Genomic DNA, 20,333 nt, shown 5'->3' with positions numbered 1-20,333 from the left:
TGCATTCAAGTTGATCGAAAAGCGATTTCTGTGCCCGTGAAGCATCACTTCTAGCTGAGTGGATATCCGCTCTACAGAGATTAATTCAAGACGGCAATTGCAGCTTTGCGCGAACAGCACAAATAGAAAAACGAACACTACAATATAAATACTGGCTACGAAGGGCCATGCGGGAAAACAAACTCATGGCTTGGAACCACATCGGAGCGGCTCGATTTATTGGCTTTCAAATAATTATGGCATGATCGAGCGTCTTCTTTTTAATAAGAGATTCATCCCCTGAGCCATTAAAAATAGTCTCAGATCTATTACATTGCTGGAAAAAAATGAACATGTTCGGAATATTTTTTTTTGCTTAGGGAGTCACCGAAAAATTCGTACGTTCAAAACGACCACTATAAAAGACGGAAACGCAGGGCTCTGTAGTAGTGATCGGGGTAGTATGCTGTTGTATTGATGTTTGTATGTGCAATGCCTGTGTATGCGTTCAATATATGTTGACCTGATGTTTGTAGTGTGCGCAACGTGTCTACATGTGTTAGAGATTCCGAAGAAAAGGAAACGCAATTGTGGCTAAAGAAAATAAAGATATTTTTTTTAAAACATGAATTGGGCGGTACCTAGCGCCACCTAGCCTAGCCACGTGCGATTACTCTGCTTGACCCTGCCACCTGGTGGCAAGCGATTTAACATCCTTTTACGCTACGCGGCTACGCCATAATTTCGTGTTACCGTGCTGAGATAAGCCAAGAGGTTGCTTCGGATTTGCTTTTTTTTGAGAGCGGCTATGGTTTTGCGGGCGAATGATTTTCACTCCTCCGTGATGTGCGGTTGACGCAACGGTTGACGAAGGAATTGTGGCTCGAGAAATAGCAAAGGTAGGACATAAAGTGCGCGAACTGAGTGCCCGTTGTCTCCGTTGAACATCGCAGTGCTGACGATGAGAAGACTGAGTGACTGCATGCTTTCGAAACGTAAGTTTCTTTACCTGCAGGGGTAAAGAAACTTCGGAAATAAATACAGTTCGCGGAAAGCTCGTGTTACGTTTTTATTTCCTGCTACTCTCGCTTCGTGCAATAGACTTAGTGTTCTCGTTAAGCCTTACCGAGCTCGATTTGCTCGATTCGTGGCCGCCATAATGAGATGCAGTCGACGGAGGAACTTTTCCTCCCCTGCTTAAGGGACGAAAGTTTCTCCCTTTCTGAAGGAACATATGTGTCAAGAGCGTTCCTCCCTTTAGGGAGGACTATACTGACCCTTTTTTCTAAGAGTGCGCTACCGTCGGCTGCCCTGCGATTGTTCGTCTTTGTTGTTTTGGTTTTGTTTGGACCAAGAGTGCGCTGTACAACACTGGCAAATACGAATTTTAAATTTCCCGCCGTTAGTTTTGTGTCCTCGCTTTGGGTGCTCTTGTTTCCGAAACATGCTACAACTGCTTCTGCGATGTGACTGAAAGCCGGAAGAGTATTTCTGAGCCGATGGGAAGTGCTCTAACGCGAAATGAGCGAGTGGGTTCACTCAAAAGCGGACTTCAAAGCTAGGATTCGTTCTCCGTCGACAGCAGTGCGTAGGCTTCGTCAGTCTGCATAGTAGAGATGTTTTACTATGTTTGCTGGAACATTGCAATGCAATCATCCGATGGAGAGCTGGAATGTTCACGGTGTGTATTATGGTTGTAAGGCACTGGGTGATAGAAACGCAGCGCCTCGGTTTTTGAAGTTCAAACCATTCGTACCACTCTCGTCAGTTGATGGCTCCTAGATTGCGTGGTGACTTCTGCCGAATTAAATTCGTTTTCATTCGGTTTCACAATATGGAAGATTCCCAGCGCCTATAATGTGAGCAGTAAGTACTCTTGCTTATGCTGCCGTGTTTTGTAAATTGGACAGTGCAAACGCTTGGACGAGTTTCTATCTAATACCCTTCAAGGCATTTTGTTTCCTTGCCTTGAACCTGGCCAGTAATAAGATTCTTGAAGATAAATGATACATTTTAGAGCTACTGCACGGCTGTTCATAATTTGATCAAGATATGCTGCATTCATTTTGATATCACCAACATTTGCATTCTCGATCCCCCTCTGGCACTGTCCTTGGATCCAAGGTGCATTTCTTGTACAATATGCAAGTTTGTAGACAAATTATTGTGACATCGAGCAACTAGGTCTCCATATTTTATTCAATGATGTGAGCTGAAGAAAAGCTGGACGCCTTCAGAAAAGAATGATGGCTTCTCGTTGTGTTCTCAAACCTCTTTGTTACCCATCCTTCTGTTTGCTTTTCTCTGATTGTAGGCCTTCAGTCTAGGCCTAAAGTGTCATCTTTGGGAAAAAGTGTTTGATATTCAGGTAAAGCATGCATTTCGATTCAAGAACTGAAATTGAGCAGTCATAGCAAGTATGAAAGCAACCTGCTTGAGAACAGACATCATAAACCTGGCCTGAAGGTCGGGGAGGGACGGCACAAATAAAACTGAACACAGCTTTGAAGCTTTGAATCTTTGTATTTGTAATATCCCTCTCCATGCTCCAGGGTCACAACGCCAGAGACTCATAGTTAATGCATGTAATAATAAATATTACAAGAAGCATGGGAATTTATCCACCGGCTCTGTATAATGCTGCTCTCAACACCCTTCATTGTCAATTGCCGGGAAGGCATCTTTGATGTCAAGCTCAGCAATTAGTAATATATAGCAAGACCGCTAACACTCCAAATATTACTAAAGGACAACAATAAACCAGCGATTGCAAACATGTTTTGACATACATTAATTGTTTCAGGATTGAAACTCATCAAAATAATTTTATCAAGTTATATAATCACATTCACAGGAGGGTCACAGTACTATACACAATACTTGAAACACATTCTCAGAATAAAATAAGTCTTACGTAGTTTATGAGCCAACTTTGCGTCAACTAACGAGCGACATCAACGCATCGTGCACACTAAATCATAAAAGTGCGGTTCACGCATCATATAACTAACGAACAGATAGCCCATCAGCTGAGGCTGCTTTGCATTAGGTAGAATGAGCTAGGCTCATCAATACACTGAAAACACTTGACATATCCTTGTCACCTTTCAAAACTGAGCTTTTATTAACGGGTTTCCATATTAACAGGACAAACATCCTGCGCCGATTGACTTCTTCCAAGCACCAATCCTTGCATCCAGGCACTGGCCATGCCTGATTTGTCTGAAACTTGAAATTGTATATAGTATTCTCGCGTGATAATATGTGATTAATTGGGGCGATGGGGGCCTTTTGTTGCAGCCCTGGTCACACTATACGCGCTTGTGACTTGGAATTGCTTTGGATACACAAGCCGCAACAGTACGGTCGAACCTTCTAATGACGACCTGCTATGAAAAAAGCCATGTACGCATGTATATTGGTACTTTCAAAAGAGTACTCCAAGATGCCTTGGGTTAACTAGAATGCCACATGAATAAAATGAGCATGTAATTAAAACTTCTCAGCCAAAATCACTTGTTTTTCCTGGAAGTTGTGACTACGACTGCAAGCTACACTGATTACTTGACCCTAGCCACGAAGAACAAGTTGCTTAATCAGGTGGACTTAAAAAGTGTAGTCGCGTAAATGAAGGACTAGGAAAGGTTGGAGGACGCCTTGAAAACAACAGCGCACATTAGACGAAATGATCTCCTCTTGTCTGATTTCGGCCGGCATCGAAGCTCTATCAGGTTTGAGCACATTACTGAAGCTTGCTAAATATTTTAAAACATCTCGAACAGCCATACGTTCGGATGAAAAATACAGGAGCGACGTGGAAGTTTTTCAGCTGTCTGACATTATCGCTAGTCATTGCGTGAATTTAGAGGGTGCCCGAGCTCCTCCTTTGTAATGCGCCCGGGCTGCATTGCACTCGAGCGGCAGGAGTATCATGTCTACTGGCTTGTGCTTGCAGCTCGGCGTCATAAGGGAAGCTTACTCATACTGGAAGCAGGCCAACAGGGAGGCCCTTGTTAGGTTGCACGAGCTGAAGTCCAGGTCCGCAACTACAAAAAACAAGAATTAAAACAAGAACTTACTGTCACGACGATTCTCGTATGTTTCTCGATATACTTATCTCATAAGATACTTCTGATAAGCACTAACGAGCCCTTGAGTCGCACTTCGCAGATATGACTCGCGAAGACGGTGACCTGGCCGATGTGAACAAAGCCGCAGGCAAGTCGCTGTGCGTGATCACATGACGGGAAAAAACAAAACCAAACAAATGAGCTGGAACGAAAGTGCACATTTATCTAAACATCACATTAAATGACAAGCATGTGCCCTTTGTCTCGCATAAAATAAAGTTGTAAATGTCCAACAACACATGCGTTCTTATCATGTCCGCTTCCATGCTGTGGCGCAATCCCTTTCCCACCTTCTTCCCCCTGGTACGGTGCCCGGAACGTATCTCCGCCTGACGTCTTTCGTGTCCCATTCCGCACATGCATCGAAAGTGGTCCCAAAGTCGCGACAAGTGACCTCACAAAAACCTGGGTGTCTTGCCATCGGATGGCGAAACGTACAAGCGAACGTTAGTGTCGCTGACGTTACGGCGTCCCTACTCCTGGCTGCCCAAAAGCTTCCGTGGACTGTCGAGATGGAGAGTGACCTGGATCAGAACAGGCGTCTGCCACATCCATCACCGCTTCTATGATGCCGCCAGGATGGCTGCCGGGGACAGCGTGACACTTCCTATGACGTCATCGCGCGAAAATCGACGGACTACTTTTTTAACGTGGTTGACAGCCAGTCGGAGACGCGTTCCAGATACCACCCTAGGTAGTGCGAACATTAGCTTCTCACCGAGTGATCCTTGAGAGCGTAATTGAGAGTGAGAGCATAAAAAAGGCAGGGCGTCGCCAGATGCGTCCACGCTTCTTCATGATTCGTTCTTTTCTGTTCTTATCTGCCAGTGGTGCGATCTAGATGGCTGTGGAGCACTAATAACATGTTCCAAATTCGCAGCGTACTTTCTTTCCTAATTGAGTTGTCAGTTACTATTGTAATGTAGTAGACTTGACAATGGCGGAACGGCGACAACGCCGACTTTTACATAATAAGTTTCGTAACTCCACTGGTATCTATCAATCTAAATATATTTTCAGGATACGCTTGTGTTGCGCACAAGAGACACGATCTTAAGGAAGAAATGTCATCCGTTCAAATACGGAACCGACGTATTCCAATTTTATCGTTTTCCGGGATCTGTCGAGACGAGGACAGGTTGTCCAATGACAAAATAAAACTTGAATTGTCTCTGTTCTTTTAAAAGCTGCACGTTTATGTGTAACCTTTTTTACTACTGTATTAACTCTATTTCTTAGCTCATTGCGTTTTATGCGTGATAAATTTATGCTTCTATATAAATAGAGTGAATTTTTTGTGTATGCGCACCTTTCTATAACACCTAGATTATCCTAATAACTGCAATATAAGAATAACGTAGCACGTGTCCTTTATAATCGTTACCATTTATGTAGCCTGTTTAACCATTTCTTGTCTTCGGGCAGTCCATTACCAAGGGGTCGTTTATTTCATTTTCGCTAACTGGGCGTCTGCCCAAGGAAGCGTTCCGCGCTGACTGCTCGCGTATCTTGGCGCCCCAGGTGCAGACGGAGCTGCGCAAGTTGTTCCAGAGATGGCGCTGCGACCGTCGCGGTCCGGGCTGCGGGGACAAGCAGCTGCAGCACCGGCACTCGCTCTTCACCCAGTCGGTCACTTTCCTCAGCAGAGGTCGGAGTTCCATCCAATCGTTGCACTCCGGTGAGCACCGCGCAGACACGGCTGGCCTGGACTACCCAACACCGAGCGCACTTTTTAGAAACACTTAGTCGACCGCCCTTGAAATACTGCCGTACATTTATTAGATGACTTTAAGATAATGGTCGTCTCTCCAGTTTTCTTATTTTTTCGTCGTGTGAGGTTTTACATTGTGCCCCTTTCTATCATAAACTAAATGAAAAGTCCCTTTAAAAAAAGTTATTCCCTGGAATATTCTTATTACGTGATAACAGGCCAACTAAACACATAATGTTTACAAACTAATTCATTAAAATAGTCATCTCTGAAGACAAATTACAAGTGAAGATTCGTAATCCGTTTTCAAAATAGGAGATACCAGTCGTATTAATATAAAAGAAAGCTACCTCCCGCAAACAAATTGCGAGTTTCGGTTGTCCAAAAACGCAAATTAAGAGAGCAATTCTGAAAAGCAACCAATTAAAAGACATAAGAAATGTCTGCTGGATTCTTATTCCATTCCCATTGCAGTACCCGGTACTTCGCTGGCTTTTTCGCGCTCTATAGACAATCGCAAGCCTGTCACCCCAACGGGTACCCCAGAAGTGCAAGCGTGTGCAGCTTGCGCGTGAACATAACTTTGGCAAGCCTGAAATTGCACGGGCTTGTCCGAACTAGCAAAGACATGGCGGCGGCCAGTGGCCTTGCTTGCAGTCGTCTATAGTATTATGCAATTTTAGCAAACCTTTACCGTGTTCCGCGTACCGCAGCTGCCGGAGCCTTAAAAGCAGGCTTTTAATCGCGCTCCCCGCGGTCACGGTACCACTCGGGCACCCGCTTAAAAGCATGCTCTAAAGGCTCCGGTAGTCCGGTATGCGGAACACGGTAACGGTTTGCTAAAAGTCACTATTTAAATCGGGCATACTTACGGGATAATAAAGCTACTAAACAGGCGAGCTGGTAAAGGTTGGCCATCATTAACACCCGAGACGACGGAAAGAATGGGGACAACACACGCGTCTTAACAGTGAGTTTTAGCATAGGGTATATGAGCAAACGCAAGCGCTGTGCGTTTGCTCTAGCGTTGCGTTCTCCACGCTGCGCATGCGCGATGTTGCCATGCACAAATCCAAGGCCTCAGTAAAACTTTGGAACGCTACCGCAAACGCACAAGGCTTTCGTTCGCTTGTATACGCAATACTAAAACTTTAAAACAACTAAAACCATTCTTTCCGTCGTCTCTGGTCTTAACGATGCTTACGGGAGGCGAAAAATGCTATGTTACCCCATTTGTGTGGCACGTGTCTTCTCAGTGGGATCATAGCCAAGAGGTATCGCGCCGCTGGCTTTCAGATTGGCTCGCGATTAGCTGGCAACCCCCCCCCCCCCCCCCCCCTCACAAAGGCATTTAAATTTCTGCGGGGCGGGAGTTTCATCTCTACTGTGCGCTTGGTCTTGATTGCTTGAATCATTGAAATCTTAAAGACATTCAGAGGGTATTTATGCTTGCCGACATTTTTATTTGAACATGACTTGTAAGAGCCCAACGACCCATAACACAATTTGCGCCTAGAAAATAGTTTTGTATCTGCCCGAAAACAGCCCGTGGAGAATTGGCCTGTTTCAGTCGCGCTCACTGTTGTTTCCATGTTCATGTGGAGTTGAAACTATCTGTAACAAATATAGTCAAAGTCGTGGGTTATCTAAGACATAAATGCAATATCAAAAATAGAAAATATGATAACGCTATTTTTGTGGCATACAAAAAATGCAACACGCTTCCGGAAAAAAAGAAAAAAAATTTTTTTTGCGCACATCACAGAAGTACAGTGCACCCCAAACTTAACGCCGCCACGAGATGGTCCATTTCTGGCACATTTTGTGCTATTTCTGAACCTACCGCTAAAACTATGTGGGAAAGGGTCGACTTCCCGATCACAATTTTGCCTAAGGTGATAGTTCCATCTGCTACAGTGACTAATTTAACGGTGAGTAGCCGGAAATAAATAAATAATGGGGTAACCGAGTGGCGGTATTAAGTTTCAGGAGCACTGTTCATGTGCACATCACTGTAAATATGGCGACGTACCACGGGCTCAACGACGCGATAGCGGGGCACGACGGACGTTTGGCCGCTGCTTCGGAACTGTCTTTCGTGGTACCGGCCAAGCGCAAAGCATCGAGCGGAAGGGATATAAGTGCAAAATAATCGCACGACAAGCGGTTCACGTAAGTTTGTCGTTGTCGTCGTCTGCTTCAGAAGCCGGAAAGGCTGACAAAGAAAAAAACAATAAAAAAAAAAACGCGTTCGAGTGTAGCCACGTGACTTCCGGCCATGAGCTTCAATGCTCGTGTTTCGGTTTGGGTTTCGAGCAGATGGTTTTTTTGGGTGTATTAAACATGTACGTGAATCCGCAGAAAAATATTGAATGAGTAGTATCCTGACACTAAATTAAATCACCTAATAATTTGGGGATAGATTTTAGTTGAAGAATAAAACTTCAATCTACGAGCTGTTTACAACCCTCCACTCAATGTGCTACCTCATTATGAATTTTTCCGTAACGGCGCGTACAATGAAGCGAGATCCCGCGAGCACATATAATTCAAGTCGCCAGCTTAAAGGTTTTGGGAGTCGTATTTATTTGTGATTTTAGCTAATTATGTTGGGGTAGTAAGACTCTTATTGGGTTAATGTTAGCATTATAAGCAAATAATAAAAAAGAATTAAGGTACACTATTACCTTGGTGTACCCTTCTCACAGATGCAAACAAAAGAACACAGTATTGGTATCAGACACGTGCACATATAGCCTAGTAGCGCAACACGAAATGGAGATTTATGACTAACTCCGCCGAGCAGCAAGAGTGCAATATCGGAAGCGAGTGCCAGTACCCATACCGTTGGTCACCTATCTTGCTGCAACTACGAACAAGCTTTTTCTAAGAACGATCTCAAATAAATACTCTCACAAACAAAATTTAAGTGGAGACCAGGCAAACCCGAGAAAATCCGTAATCCCAGAGGAAGGCAGGTGGCTCGCTTGGTCTTACCGAGCAAGCATTTGTTGAGCAGGGGATGGGAATGCTTTCGGCACTCACATTTACGTTTATTTATATTATGTGTATATATCCGCATAGACCCATACTACCCACGTGGCAACGCCCAAAATGACCTGTTTACGCAGCGTCGTATTTTCTTGCTCCTCGATGTCATGGGATTAGCAAAAATGGCAGGGCAGCCTCAATCTGAAAAGGTGCGAGTCCTTCCACCGCCGCAAATCGAGGACAAAGCAGAATTTGCCGGCTTGTGTTCACAGTTAAGCACAAGCCAAATTACGTTATTGTCTGATTGTATTACTCAACTTCGCAGCGCGAAAAAGGAGGCATTTTCGAGAGAACTGTCAATCTGCGTGATAAACTAAAAATACGCCACGAGACGAGAATGGATGGGCGGAAAACTTAGCAATGAAACGTAGCCTTGTAGCATACTGAGCAGGATTGTTTAAATAATTCTGTTTTGTCATCTGATCCAGCATGGTTCCGTAAGTGTTGTCCGTTTACTCAAAAAACTATCTCTCATGTTTTTTTTTTTCTTGTTTTTTTTTTCTTTACACAAAGTAAATGAAGGCTTTATTCGCCTCGCCGATTGAAGTTCCTTGTTGTGATACATAATATTTTCAGCTTTGGAAAAGAGCGGTAAATTAATTTGGACAGGGACCAGGGCCGGCTTGCTAGAACAGCGTCTCAGCTGAGACTGAGTGAAAGAAACCAGTGCGAAGGGTCGTGCGCGCGACTGTCTTGAGACGCGGCTTGAGTCCAGCTTAGCTCGAGCGCTGGCTTTGGCATTGCTTTCTTTCCCACAGTCTCAGCTGAGACGCGGCTCCTAGCAAGGTGGACCAAGAATCTTGTGACGTTTCGAGAGAAAACACCGACGGATTTATTCTAGGTGTAATTAAGTAGCAATATGATTCATATTCTCGCTTGTGTAGGCTCTTTCTTTTTTGGCTTTTAACTAGGTTTGGAACTACCGCTTGTGAAGCTAACAAAAATCGCAACTCTTAAAATCATTGGCGCTTAGATACGTTATTTAAGCTTTGACAGCAGTCATAACAAACGGCGGCTGGCACTGCTTCATATAACGTCTGTGGTGTGATGGGACGTGCCGTGTTATACGTGTTAAATGAATATGCCATGAAATCCAGCGATCGAGAGCCACGTTCCCTCCCAAAATTAATGTGGTAGCTTTAACTGTGCTCTGGAGGCTAGTCCCTTGTTGTAGTCACGTCTTTTTGGCAGCGTGCAATTATGCACCGTGCCTTGCTCTTCCTTGGAGATCACTATATTGTCAAGTAGCACCGACATAATTGAAGAAAGAGACGGGCATAAACAAAACCTTGCACACACAGTTTAGTGTTGACCAGGCATGGGCAAAATACATGCAAATATGTATCGAAATACAAATACAAAATACTTCGTCAAGATGTACTTAATTACAAACCTAATTACATTTCCAAAAAAGTATTTAGGTACAAGATACAAATACAACCAAATGTATTTGGTCTCCTCCAAATACTTTTTCAAATACATTCCTCAAAATTTGTGTCAGCGACTTCAGGGCACCTGCAACAGGTTTCTGAGTATCTCATTTTATTTTTGCATCGCACACTCGGGAGTTAGTGTGCGAGGCTCTAGTAACGTAACAGAAATATAATCACAAAAAAATGTAATCAGCTTGGACGTAATAGGTGAAAAAGTACAGAGCTTCAAGCAGCGCTGTTTGTCGATTACATGTTGGTATAGACCAACAAAGAACCGAGACGACCAAGACGCGCAGCACTAGAATGTTCCAGGCAAAAATGTGGATGGAGATCAGGCTGGAAAGCATCACAAGTTGTCACAGGCACTTGTTTAGCCAGTCTGCCTGTGAAGGTCGATTTCGTTACGATTCTTGCCCTGGACTAGCACCGTAATCACAAAGCCACTAAACGCTTGTGCTTGATTGAGAGACACTGCATTCGGTGCAGAAAGTAGTTTTCTTCCTGCTCTGGACAGTGGCAATAAATTTGAGGGATGTATTTTCGCCAACAAAATTGTATTTAATTACAATTGTATTTGAAATACCCACGTTTTAGTATTCAAATACACACGTCAAATACATTACCCGATTTGTAAATAAATACAAATGCGAAATACACAAAGTATTTGTAATACGTACTTCAAATACTGGTATTTGAAATACTGCCCATCCCTGGTGGCGACTAAGCCATTGTTAAGAACGACAAATCAAAAGAGAAATATGTAAGGAGAGGGGAGCATGTTCAGAGAATCTACAAATGTTTACCGGGACTTTTGCTCACAAGAAATCTGAATAAGTGCAGTATAATCAAGCTTGCGCAGAACGTTAATGGAATTCTTGTCGAATATCCTGCAACTTGAAGGGCATATTTGAAGCATGTGCAAGGTTTTTCAGCTGTCATGGCGGCAATAATTGTTTCTGTACCTGTGGAACAGTGGTGAACACTCATATTTAGGCGTAAGGATTAAGGTAAATCATCTGGAAGTTTAGCAAGAGCATTAGGGGAACAATCTCTATCACGGTAAAAAAATGCACGAATGATGTCGACAGTTTGGAGAAGGACGACAGCGGCTGAAAAATGAATGCCACAGACACGTTCGTTTGTCTGCTGTTAGGCATTCTAGTTCTTTCTACGGCAAGGTAATCAGGGAGCTGCCAAACGAAGGCAGCGATGTCTGGATGGGCATGCAGGAGTTTCTAAAATTATATAGTTTTGTACTTGGTGATTTTTTTTAAAACTTTTTTGTGAAAATATTGATTCCCAGTCAACCTCGAACGACCTTTGTGGATGTACGACCACGCCCCTTGAAAGCGAACCTGCAAGGGGCGCAACTTCTACAAGCGAACCGATGGGCAATATCTCGCGGAGCTCGACATTGCATAGGTTCAAATGATGAAGAATATTTGATGACAGTTTTTATTTGCTGCTACAGAATCATACTGAAAAAAGGTAGGTCCTTAGGTGTCGCAGGCTCTACCGCGGGCAACTCTAGGCTGTGAATTATGGGCCTCGTCCTATACAAATCTCTTCTCTTATTTCTGGAGACTATTGTCTACACGGAGATTTTTTTACCAGATGTACTAAGCACCGGATCTTTTTGTTCCGAGGTAAAGAATATCCCGAAGGCCGCGAGCTCAACCCTGTGCTAAGAGACGTCTCACTTTCGTCGACTGTATCTCCGCACCGTGAGTAATACTGAGGGTTACTTTCCGTCTTTCCAATGAAAAATAAAGCTAACGATTCTAATGAATCGCATTGAACATTGTTTTAACACTTTCAATAGAATCGGTATCAATAACCTCAATTCAGGCGTTTACAGCTTCTTCGACTAATACTTCACTATTTATTATGTATTCTAAACAAGATATTTGTTGTGAGTTTCGTGCAAGTTATTTTGTGTATACTGTTTTTACCTGTCATTGAGTTCTGTTGCTATTTGCTTTTGTAAACCATTTTACGGTCGTCGCCATAGATGTACTGCGTCGATCACGTGTTTCAAAGAGCCCACCACACCACAAAACTGAGCAAACCGCCGGAGGTGTGGCTATTTGTTATGTCTTCGGTGATCTGTAAACGTTATTATTCACGCGGTGTGTCGCTTTGCTGGGATATTCATGTTTTTTTATATATATTAGACGCTCCGTGGCAGTGATGATCACTTGAAATGCCGGCCACTTTGGCGGTAGAGGCAATAGACGCACTGACTTTTTTGATGCAGATTTCTAACGCGCTTAGAAATTAAAGTCACAGGTTGAAGATTCATCATTCAACGGAGAAGCACTGTAAAGTGTGCCTCCGGTTGGAAGTATGAAACCTCTGGAATTTTGCTGAAGCGGATGTACCAAAATAAAATAAAATGGAAGAAAATAAGTGACAACATTTGGCCTTAAATATTTTAATTTGATCTTTCTAAACCTTAACTGGGTGCAAGCACTCTATGTGTTCCCGCTAAATTACTAAGGAAACGCCGGTGCATTTGGATTTCTTTATAACCTTTTTTGGGGAAATAAAACACGACTATGGGAAACAACTTTTCGATAAAACAAAATAACTAGACCGTCAATGGGTTAATTACAGTTATTCCTCGTTTCATAACTGAAAAAAGAATTTTGTATAACTATAAATTGAATGAACATTAACATATCTAATTCTCTTTTGTCAAGCCTAATCAGGACAATTTCGCTCCTGATGAGCTTATAAAATAAACCGACAGTGATTATGATGATGGCGATGATGACAGTTGTAAACCTTTTAAAATTCATGGCAAAAAATAAAATGAAGACCCGCTTCTCGGTAGGATTATTAAGGAAGAAACTATTAACGGACAGCATCCCCAATATTAGCGTAATGACACCAAGAAATATCCTGAAATTTTCACAGTGATCTCCGAATCCCCGCTGCCGTTCTAACGCCCTCTACCAATTACAATGCACCCCCTACAGAAAGTAATCAAGTTGTCTGCATGATGTAGCAGTTGTCGTTAGCTCCACATGTTATGATTCTTGGATCAGTTGGTAAACCCAGGTTACACCTACTAACACAAAAGTTGTTGTTTTACATTTGTAAAACCTAGAGTAATTAGTAAGTAGTCAAATAACCTGTGTTTTCAATATTCATCAAGGCGATTTTTTTAGCTAAAATTTCTAGTTTACAACGCGCGTGGCCATTAATAAAACAATTTTCATCAATACGACTTTGATAAAATAATAAAGATTAAAAATGATTGCCAGCATGTTTGGTCAGAATTATGGTTCACTTGTACGTTGTGTGGCTTTTATTTTGATACGGGTGCATATCTAAATATATTTGTAAAATTCCAGTACTTGAAAGCTTTACTAAAAGGTGCACAATATACACGAAAACGTCATCAGCTTATCGCAAGATATGCATTAAAAATAATGTTCATCGCTCACCAAGAATATACTGAGCAGGAGAACGATGTTTTGTTCAATGAGATTGCTATCCTAGAAGCGGCCGAAGATCTACCCCAGGACGTCGAGGAGTTTAATAAAACAGCCCGTGCGGTGGAAGACGCCTGCTTAGGGTCCAAATCGTGACTGAAGTGGGGACGCCGCACCTTTTTTGCCTGCTTAGGTATTCAAGCTTGACGCTACCCATTCGCACTACGATGCATAGGCGGCTGCCGAAAGTGCAATGTTCACCGTCCACCCGTAATATTGATCATGAACAAGCGGCTTGCCCTGCGCCAGGCTGTTCGAGTACGCGCTACGTTCTGGCGTAGCTTTTCTGCTGCCAACAGGGCTGTGCTCCCACGAGATGAGACATCATTCGCGTGTTCTGTTTATGTTTGGTCTGCACTAGGGTTGTACCAATAACGATGCGAATCATAACGCTCCGCGCAATTCACAGCATTCTTGGTGAAAGAAAAATCCACGAAATATTCCGGTTCTCTTGGCAGTGTTGACGCTAGAGAAATTTGCGTTCTGCAATTCGAAACCCGATTCATGCACTCTTAATATGGACTGCAATACCTTCAGCCTGTATTTTTCACAGATAATTGGCATCGTTCGAGCACTAATTAAGAAATCACGCCCAATGAGAAGCGGCCGTCTTTAGTTTTGCTGCACGGGAGCTCCCTTTCAATTATTTAGACACTCACAACCTCCCACTCGTTTACGGCAATGGGTTACAGTTACACTCCTGTATAATCTTCCTAACGCCCTTTCCCTTTCTTTTTTCGTTTGTTTTGTACACAGTGGACAGGAGAGAAGGCGTAGCCAAGAGCCCGTCTCCGAACTCAATTAAGAGTAGGACGAGCCAGCGGCTGCTGAGCAACGCCGACCAGGAGTCGCTCGGTGCGGTCAAGAGGATGTCCATTCCGGAGTACCTGGACCCAGCCAAGCGGACGCCGGAAGACAAGACAGGCAGCCAGCGAAAACTCAACGGAGGCTGTCCGATTCGCTGGGAGTGCCACGATGCCGACTCGGACGGCGGTGCACCAGCCGATACGAGCGAAGACAACCTTCTCGAAGGGGTCATCCAGAAAGAGACATGCCTCTAAGGTTAGGCCCTTTGTCGTGGCTTTCAGGGACCGTGTACAGTGATCCCCAGAGGACTGCCTGAACCACGCCACTGCCCCCTTGTTAATGGAAACGTCGAATTAGCCTGCGTTCAGTGATCTCGGTAACCACGTCGGGACAATCATGACCGCAAAGTGGTTGTGGAGAACTGTGACCAACCATCAGTGTCAGTCGAATTGGGTGTCTTATAAGGCGGGGTTGAGAACCGGTTGAACCAGCTCGACTTCTGAGAAAACAAAAAATCATCCCCTCGATATGAGTACGCAAGAATGTCATGTTAAACTGTTACCGTTTGTAGAACTATGATGGAAATATTTTGTCTCAAGAGTTGATCGCATATTAACATCATCTGAGAGCATTTTCACCGCCAACGCAGCGCTAAAGCGCTGTTAGAAAAGTGAATAGCCTGGGAAAAATCCACCACCTCTGAACTTTAAAAGTTGACAAAGCGGAGTGTGGATTTTTGTGAAAATTAGGGACCTGTCCACGATGATTTAGCGGAAAGCGAGTCCAATTTCTCGGGCTGTTCATCTGCGGTGAGAAAGTTCTACGATCTCCGCATCTTCCTGCGAACATCAAGGAGGCAATGCTTGAATACTATCAATCGTTGTCACCACACAGTTTTAAGCTCAAACTTGAGTGAAATTGAATACACAGAATCGTCAATATTTTATAAAGTGTCTGCCGTTCAATTACATGAAGTTAATATTGTCGCTAACGTTTCTTAGTTTTCAAAAACGTCGCCAGCTTAATCATTAACTGGCGGTTTGCTATACACAGCTGTGGTAAATCCTTTCATTTCTCTATTCGTTTATTTCACGTACCAGTGTCAACCAATTCAAAGCAATGGGCGTTCAGGTTCTCGAAAGCGTCAATCGTCAAATAATATTATGCACTCGTACCTTTTGTTAAATTTTAACTGTGTTAGAAAGGTCGCTCTTAAAGTTTTAATGATGATGTTTCCTAGTTGTTAGACACGTGCAAACTGAATTTTAAACCGGGCTAAGAACATCCAGCCTGCTACATCACATTACGTCACCGTAAAAACAAAAATGAGAGAAAAACAAAAAACACCAGTGGCCGCCTCATTTTCAAGATTATACACCACAGTATTCCCTTTTTTTAAATAAATTAGCAGAAATCTGAAACTAATATAGGCAGGTTGAATTAAAGAAACCATCACTTTAGCAGACATACACTTTGTTTTGGAAATAAAAAAATTATACCGACGGAATTTTTATTCATTAGTGACCAGTTGTGTGCGTGTTTGGAAACGGAATGAAAGATGTACGTGACAAAAATGAGCTACATCAGGCTGCATAGAGTCCAGAAACAAGGTAAATTGTAAGATGTTACTGTATGTATTTAATAAAGGTACTTGCTTGGTCATTTCTAAGGCTGTTTGCAACAACATTTTTGTCTGGTTGACAATAGGACATTTGAAAACATAGAGATCTCCAATTAAAATTGGATTGTCTAATATTGCCATTTCTTGCGCGGAAGTGGGTTCTTGGAAAATACCAGTCATCTACTAAAACCTGCATTCTATACCACATCGAAACATCTCAAAAATCTGTACAAAACATTTTTGGGCAAAGAAGTGTTATTCAACAAGGTCATTTAAAATTAATCTTATGTGGCACCAGGAGCAGCATCAGGTTGTTCTGTAGTGTTCTACCTTAGGAAGCGTTTGGAGGCCAGTATACAAATAATTTTCCAATAGTAGTTTATTTTAGGAAAGTTTGATGTTTTTTTATGCATTTCGGCCTTTTATAAAATGTCCAGACAAGTAGACACTGGCTCACTTGTCAACTTACAGGGTATCGCGTATTATATTTTCTTTATTGTTTATAAAAAAAGTGTTTTTCTGTGCACACAAAGACTATAGCCGTCACGTATATAAATATATATGACGGCTATCACCATAGTCGTCATATATAAGTCATGTAAACGTTGGCAAATGCGTAGAACTTCTCAAATTGTGCATCGTCCCAGTTGCCTCACAAAATGTCACTCCTCGACGAAGTGCGAAGTTCTTAAAGTCGCACAAAACAATGTGTAAGCTGACGCTGCAAGTTATTAGCTGGAGCACGTGTGACGGGGGTTTCGTCCTTTATTACTGTCGGCTGGAACTTATTTGGTGACACTATGTACGGGACTGCAAGATTGGTGTCAAGCTTGCCTAATTACGAAAAAGAAACCTTGGAATAAATGTGTGGAGTTATAAATAAAAATTGCCAGCTCTATTCTTAGGACCTTCTTGTTCACGTTACATGAGTCAGAGACCAATCGCAGATATAATTAAAAGCTTCCTGACATGTACACGGTCGGAGTACCAAGGTAAGATTGCAATTGACAATTAAACTTTTTTAATCTACATCATAATCAAACACAACCAACTGCGGTAATAGCTACTTTTTAGAAGCAAACATCACCATTTTTGCAAAACATATTGAATCAGTTCGTTGTTACTAGTCTTACAAAAATAAAGTTGAAGAATCATCATTTCTTGTTTTATATGTGCTGAAATTATCCAACTATTCTAATGCTTCTGGATTGTACAAGCGCCGTAGAACGATCAGTCACATAAGTCATACCCTAAATATGCTTACGCAATAGTATGTCAGTGATGTGTGTAATTTGGTATGTGGAGACTAAGTTGCTCTTTGAAAGATCTAGATCGCGGTCAAATGCACTGCAAGATTGAATTTCTGCAATGTATCTGTCAACATTCTTATCGTGATTGAAATAAAAGAAAGATATGCGAATCTTTGAGGATAAAAAAGACTGGTTGTTTTTCACTTGATCTCCAGAGAGAGTGCTCGAAGCTCTTGTCGTCATCGCTGGATAGTACGAAGTCATTGCCTTTTTTAACTTCGACATATCAACGAGAGGCGCATCTAATGTTTTAGCGAAGGTAAGGACACCCTCTTTTCTAGGCCGTGTGCTTTAAAGTATATCCTACGGTTCTCACATGCAGATTAATAATTTATTTATTTATTTAAAAAAACGTCAAGGCCATCGACATTACAGAGGGGAGTGGGGATTAGTGGCAGCAGTACACTTTGTAGCTCAATCTGAGCAGTATAGATTAATTATGGCAGTTCTAAAGAAGTGGTCAGGAACAATTGTTGCGATAGATGGGGGAAGATGGTTCCAATCCACTGAAGTTTTCGGAATTAATGACTCTCGGAGTGAATTATTGTTACATTTTAGAATGTCCACTTTACACATATGATCAATGCGTGACGAAATATGACCAATGATTCAGCAGTAGGTTGTGAAGCAATGAGTTAGTATGGTATATCTTATGAAAGAGACTTAAGCGACCTATTTTGCGACGTAAAGGGAGGTTAGGCAACGATAGGCTAGTTTTCACGGAGCTCACGCTTGCGGTGCGATGGAAGTTATTAAGAATAAAACCAACAGAGCGATTCGGAACTGATTCTAGGGCGTTAGTTAGTTTGCAATGGCCGGGGTCCCAGATAGAAGAAGTATATTGTAATCTAGAGCGTACAAGTGCTTTGTACCGGGTTCGTTTCAGAGATAAAGGGGCAAGTGAAAAGTTTCGTTTTTGGTAACCCAGCATTCGATTAGCGTTATTAATAACATGCTCAACATGCATTGGCCAGGAAATATATGAGGTTATATACACACCTAAGTATTTATAAGAAGAGACAGAAAGTAAGGCGACATTTTCGAGCAACTAAGAAGGAACATTACATTTACGCGATACTCTCATGGCCTTGCATTTAGTCCTGTTAAGTTCCATCCCCCATAATTCACACCATTTTGAGACATGGTTAATGTCAGCTAAATTCAGAATATCCCGGGGCGTTAGTAACTTCTGTGTAAATTAGACAATCATTGGTGAATAAACTAATAGAAGATGATATCGAATTCGGCCAGTCGTTAATATAGATAACAAACAATAGCGGACCTAATACAGAACTTTGTGGAACTCCAGAATTGACGGAGGCGAGTGGTGATGTTTCATCGTTAGTGGTTACAAACTGGGAACCATTAGTGAGTAAACAAGTTATCAAGGACAGAACATCTGCGTCGATGTTAAGACTGTTGAGTTTTAATAGCAGCAGCTTGTGTAAAACTTTATCAAACGCTTTGGAAAAGTAAAAAAAAAAATGCAGTATACCTAGGACCCTCAGTCAAGCGCTAGGTGAAAATCATGGGTGAATGACAAAAGTTGCGTTTCGCAAGAGAAGGATTTACGAAAGCCATGCGGAGCGGTGCTGAAGAAAAGTTTAGACTCTAACTAGTTGTGAGTAGATGATATAATCTAGTATTTTGCATGGAATGCTAGTAAGCGAAAGCGGTCGATAGTTATAAGGCCAATATTTGTCACCTCCTTTGTGTAGTGGCACCGCCTTCCGTATCTTCCAATCAGCAGGGAAGTCTCCAGATGAAAGCGACAGGGAAAAAATTTGAGATAATATTAAAGAGTAATACATTTTTGTGTGTTTGAGGGGCTTTGAGTCAATGCGGTCAGTGCCAGCAGGGAAGTAAGTTATAAGTTATTGAATATTTTACCAATACCTATCGGATCGACAAAAACGGGCCCCATAGGCAAAAAATCACTCGCGTCAAATCTACAATTATTAGCAGTTTGAAAGTACTTAATAAAAACATCGTTCAAAACGCCAGCCCATTCATCGCTAGAAATGATATCTCCGTGCGCGGCCTTGAGTCAAAATAGGATTTTTTTTTTACTAACAACATTTCAAAATTGTTTTGGGTTCGTGGCTGACATAGACGGTAGCTTAACGTCAAAATACGCGTATCTCGCATCGTGAATAGCATTTTTGTAAACTGCATTGGCGTTGTGATAAGACTCCGACCGGTTGCAGTTACTGGAAGATTTAGCGGCGAGAACCAATCTCTTTTTCTTGCTCGATAGCCTTCTCAATGATGGGTTATACCACGGTGATTGAGGGTGAGACGTTACAGATCGCAGTGGAATGTACTTGTCGGTGAGGACGGCGACCTGACCCTTAAAACTATTACAGTTCTGCTCAACAAAACGCTCGGAGCAGTTAACAAAATAGTGATCTACGAACTGAGTCAGGGCATCGTTTATAGCGTCGAAATTAGCTTTTCAGTAGACTCCGAAAAGGTTTTTTTTTTTATACTATTACACTTTGGTATGCTTAGAAAGACAAGTAACGAGGAGGGATCAATTATTCCTGGTAGGTGAAATATTAAGGAACAAGGTCAAGAACATTTACCGACATGGCTACAATTCTTGGGGGTTCTGTAACTAGCTGCGATAAGTTAAAATCAGAACACATGTTCAAGAAATCAAAACACTCCGACGAAAATGGATTAGGAAGTGGGCTCTCGTGCGACCAACAGATGTTTCGTTAATTAAAATCGCATAGAAGAAATATTAGACTGTTTGGAAACCTTGTTACAACCATATTGATAGCATCAT

The 20,333-nt window shown here is 42.3% G+C and overlaps 1 protein-coding gene across 2 annotated transcripts in view; it reads left to right on the top strand.

The window, feature by feature from the left end:
- Positions 1–17,669, top strand: part of LOC115321878 (parathyroid hormone/parathyroid hormone-related peptide receptor) — a 287,428-nt gene extending 269,759 nt beyond the window's left edge. Inside the window, exons 12-14 of one of the 2 annotated variants that reach the window (XM_040209763.3) lie at positions 5,631–5,787; positions 11,957–12,028; positions 14,561–17,669. In XM_040209763.3, the coding sequence (XP_040065697.3) occupies positions 5,631–5,787; positions 11,957–12,028; positions 14,561–14,865 (534 nt within the window). In that variant the 3' untranslated portion in view covers positions 14,866–17,669. The remainder of the gene's footprint in view (positions 1–5,630; positions 5,788–11,956; positions 12,029–14,560) is intronic. The other variant, XM_040500603.2, reaches the window with a different exon arrangement.
- The last annotated feature ends 2,664 nt before the right edge of the window (positions 17,670–20,333 follow it).

Source organism: Ixodes scapularis, unplaced genomic scaffold (genome assembly GCF_016920785.2).
Source record: "Ixodes scapularis isolate PalLabHiFi unplaced genomic scaffold, ASM1692078v2 PGA_scaffold5__190_contigs__length_132052651, whole genome shotgun sequence".
Lineage (NCBI taxonomy): Eukaryota > Metazoa > Arthropoda > Arachnida > Ixodida > Ixodidae > Ixodes > Ixodes scapularis.
The sequence above is the reverse complement of the archived record's forward strand: the minus strand, read 5'-3'. Positions and strand labels throughout refer to the sequence as shown.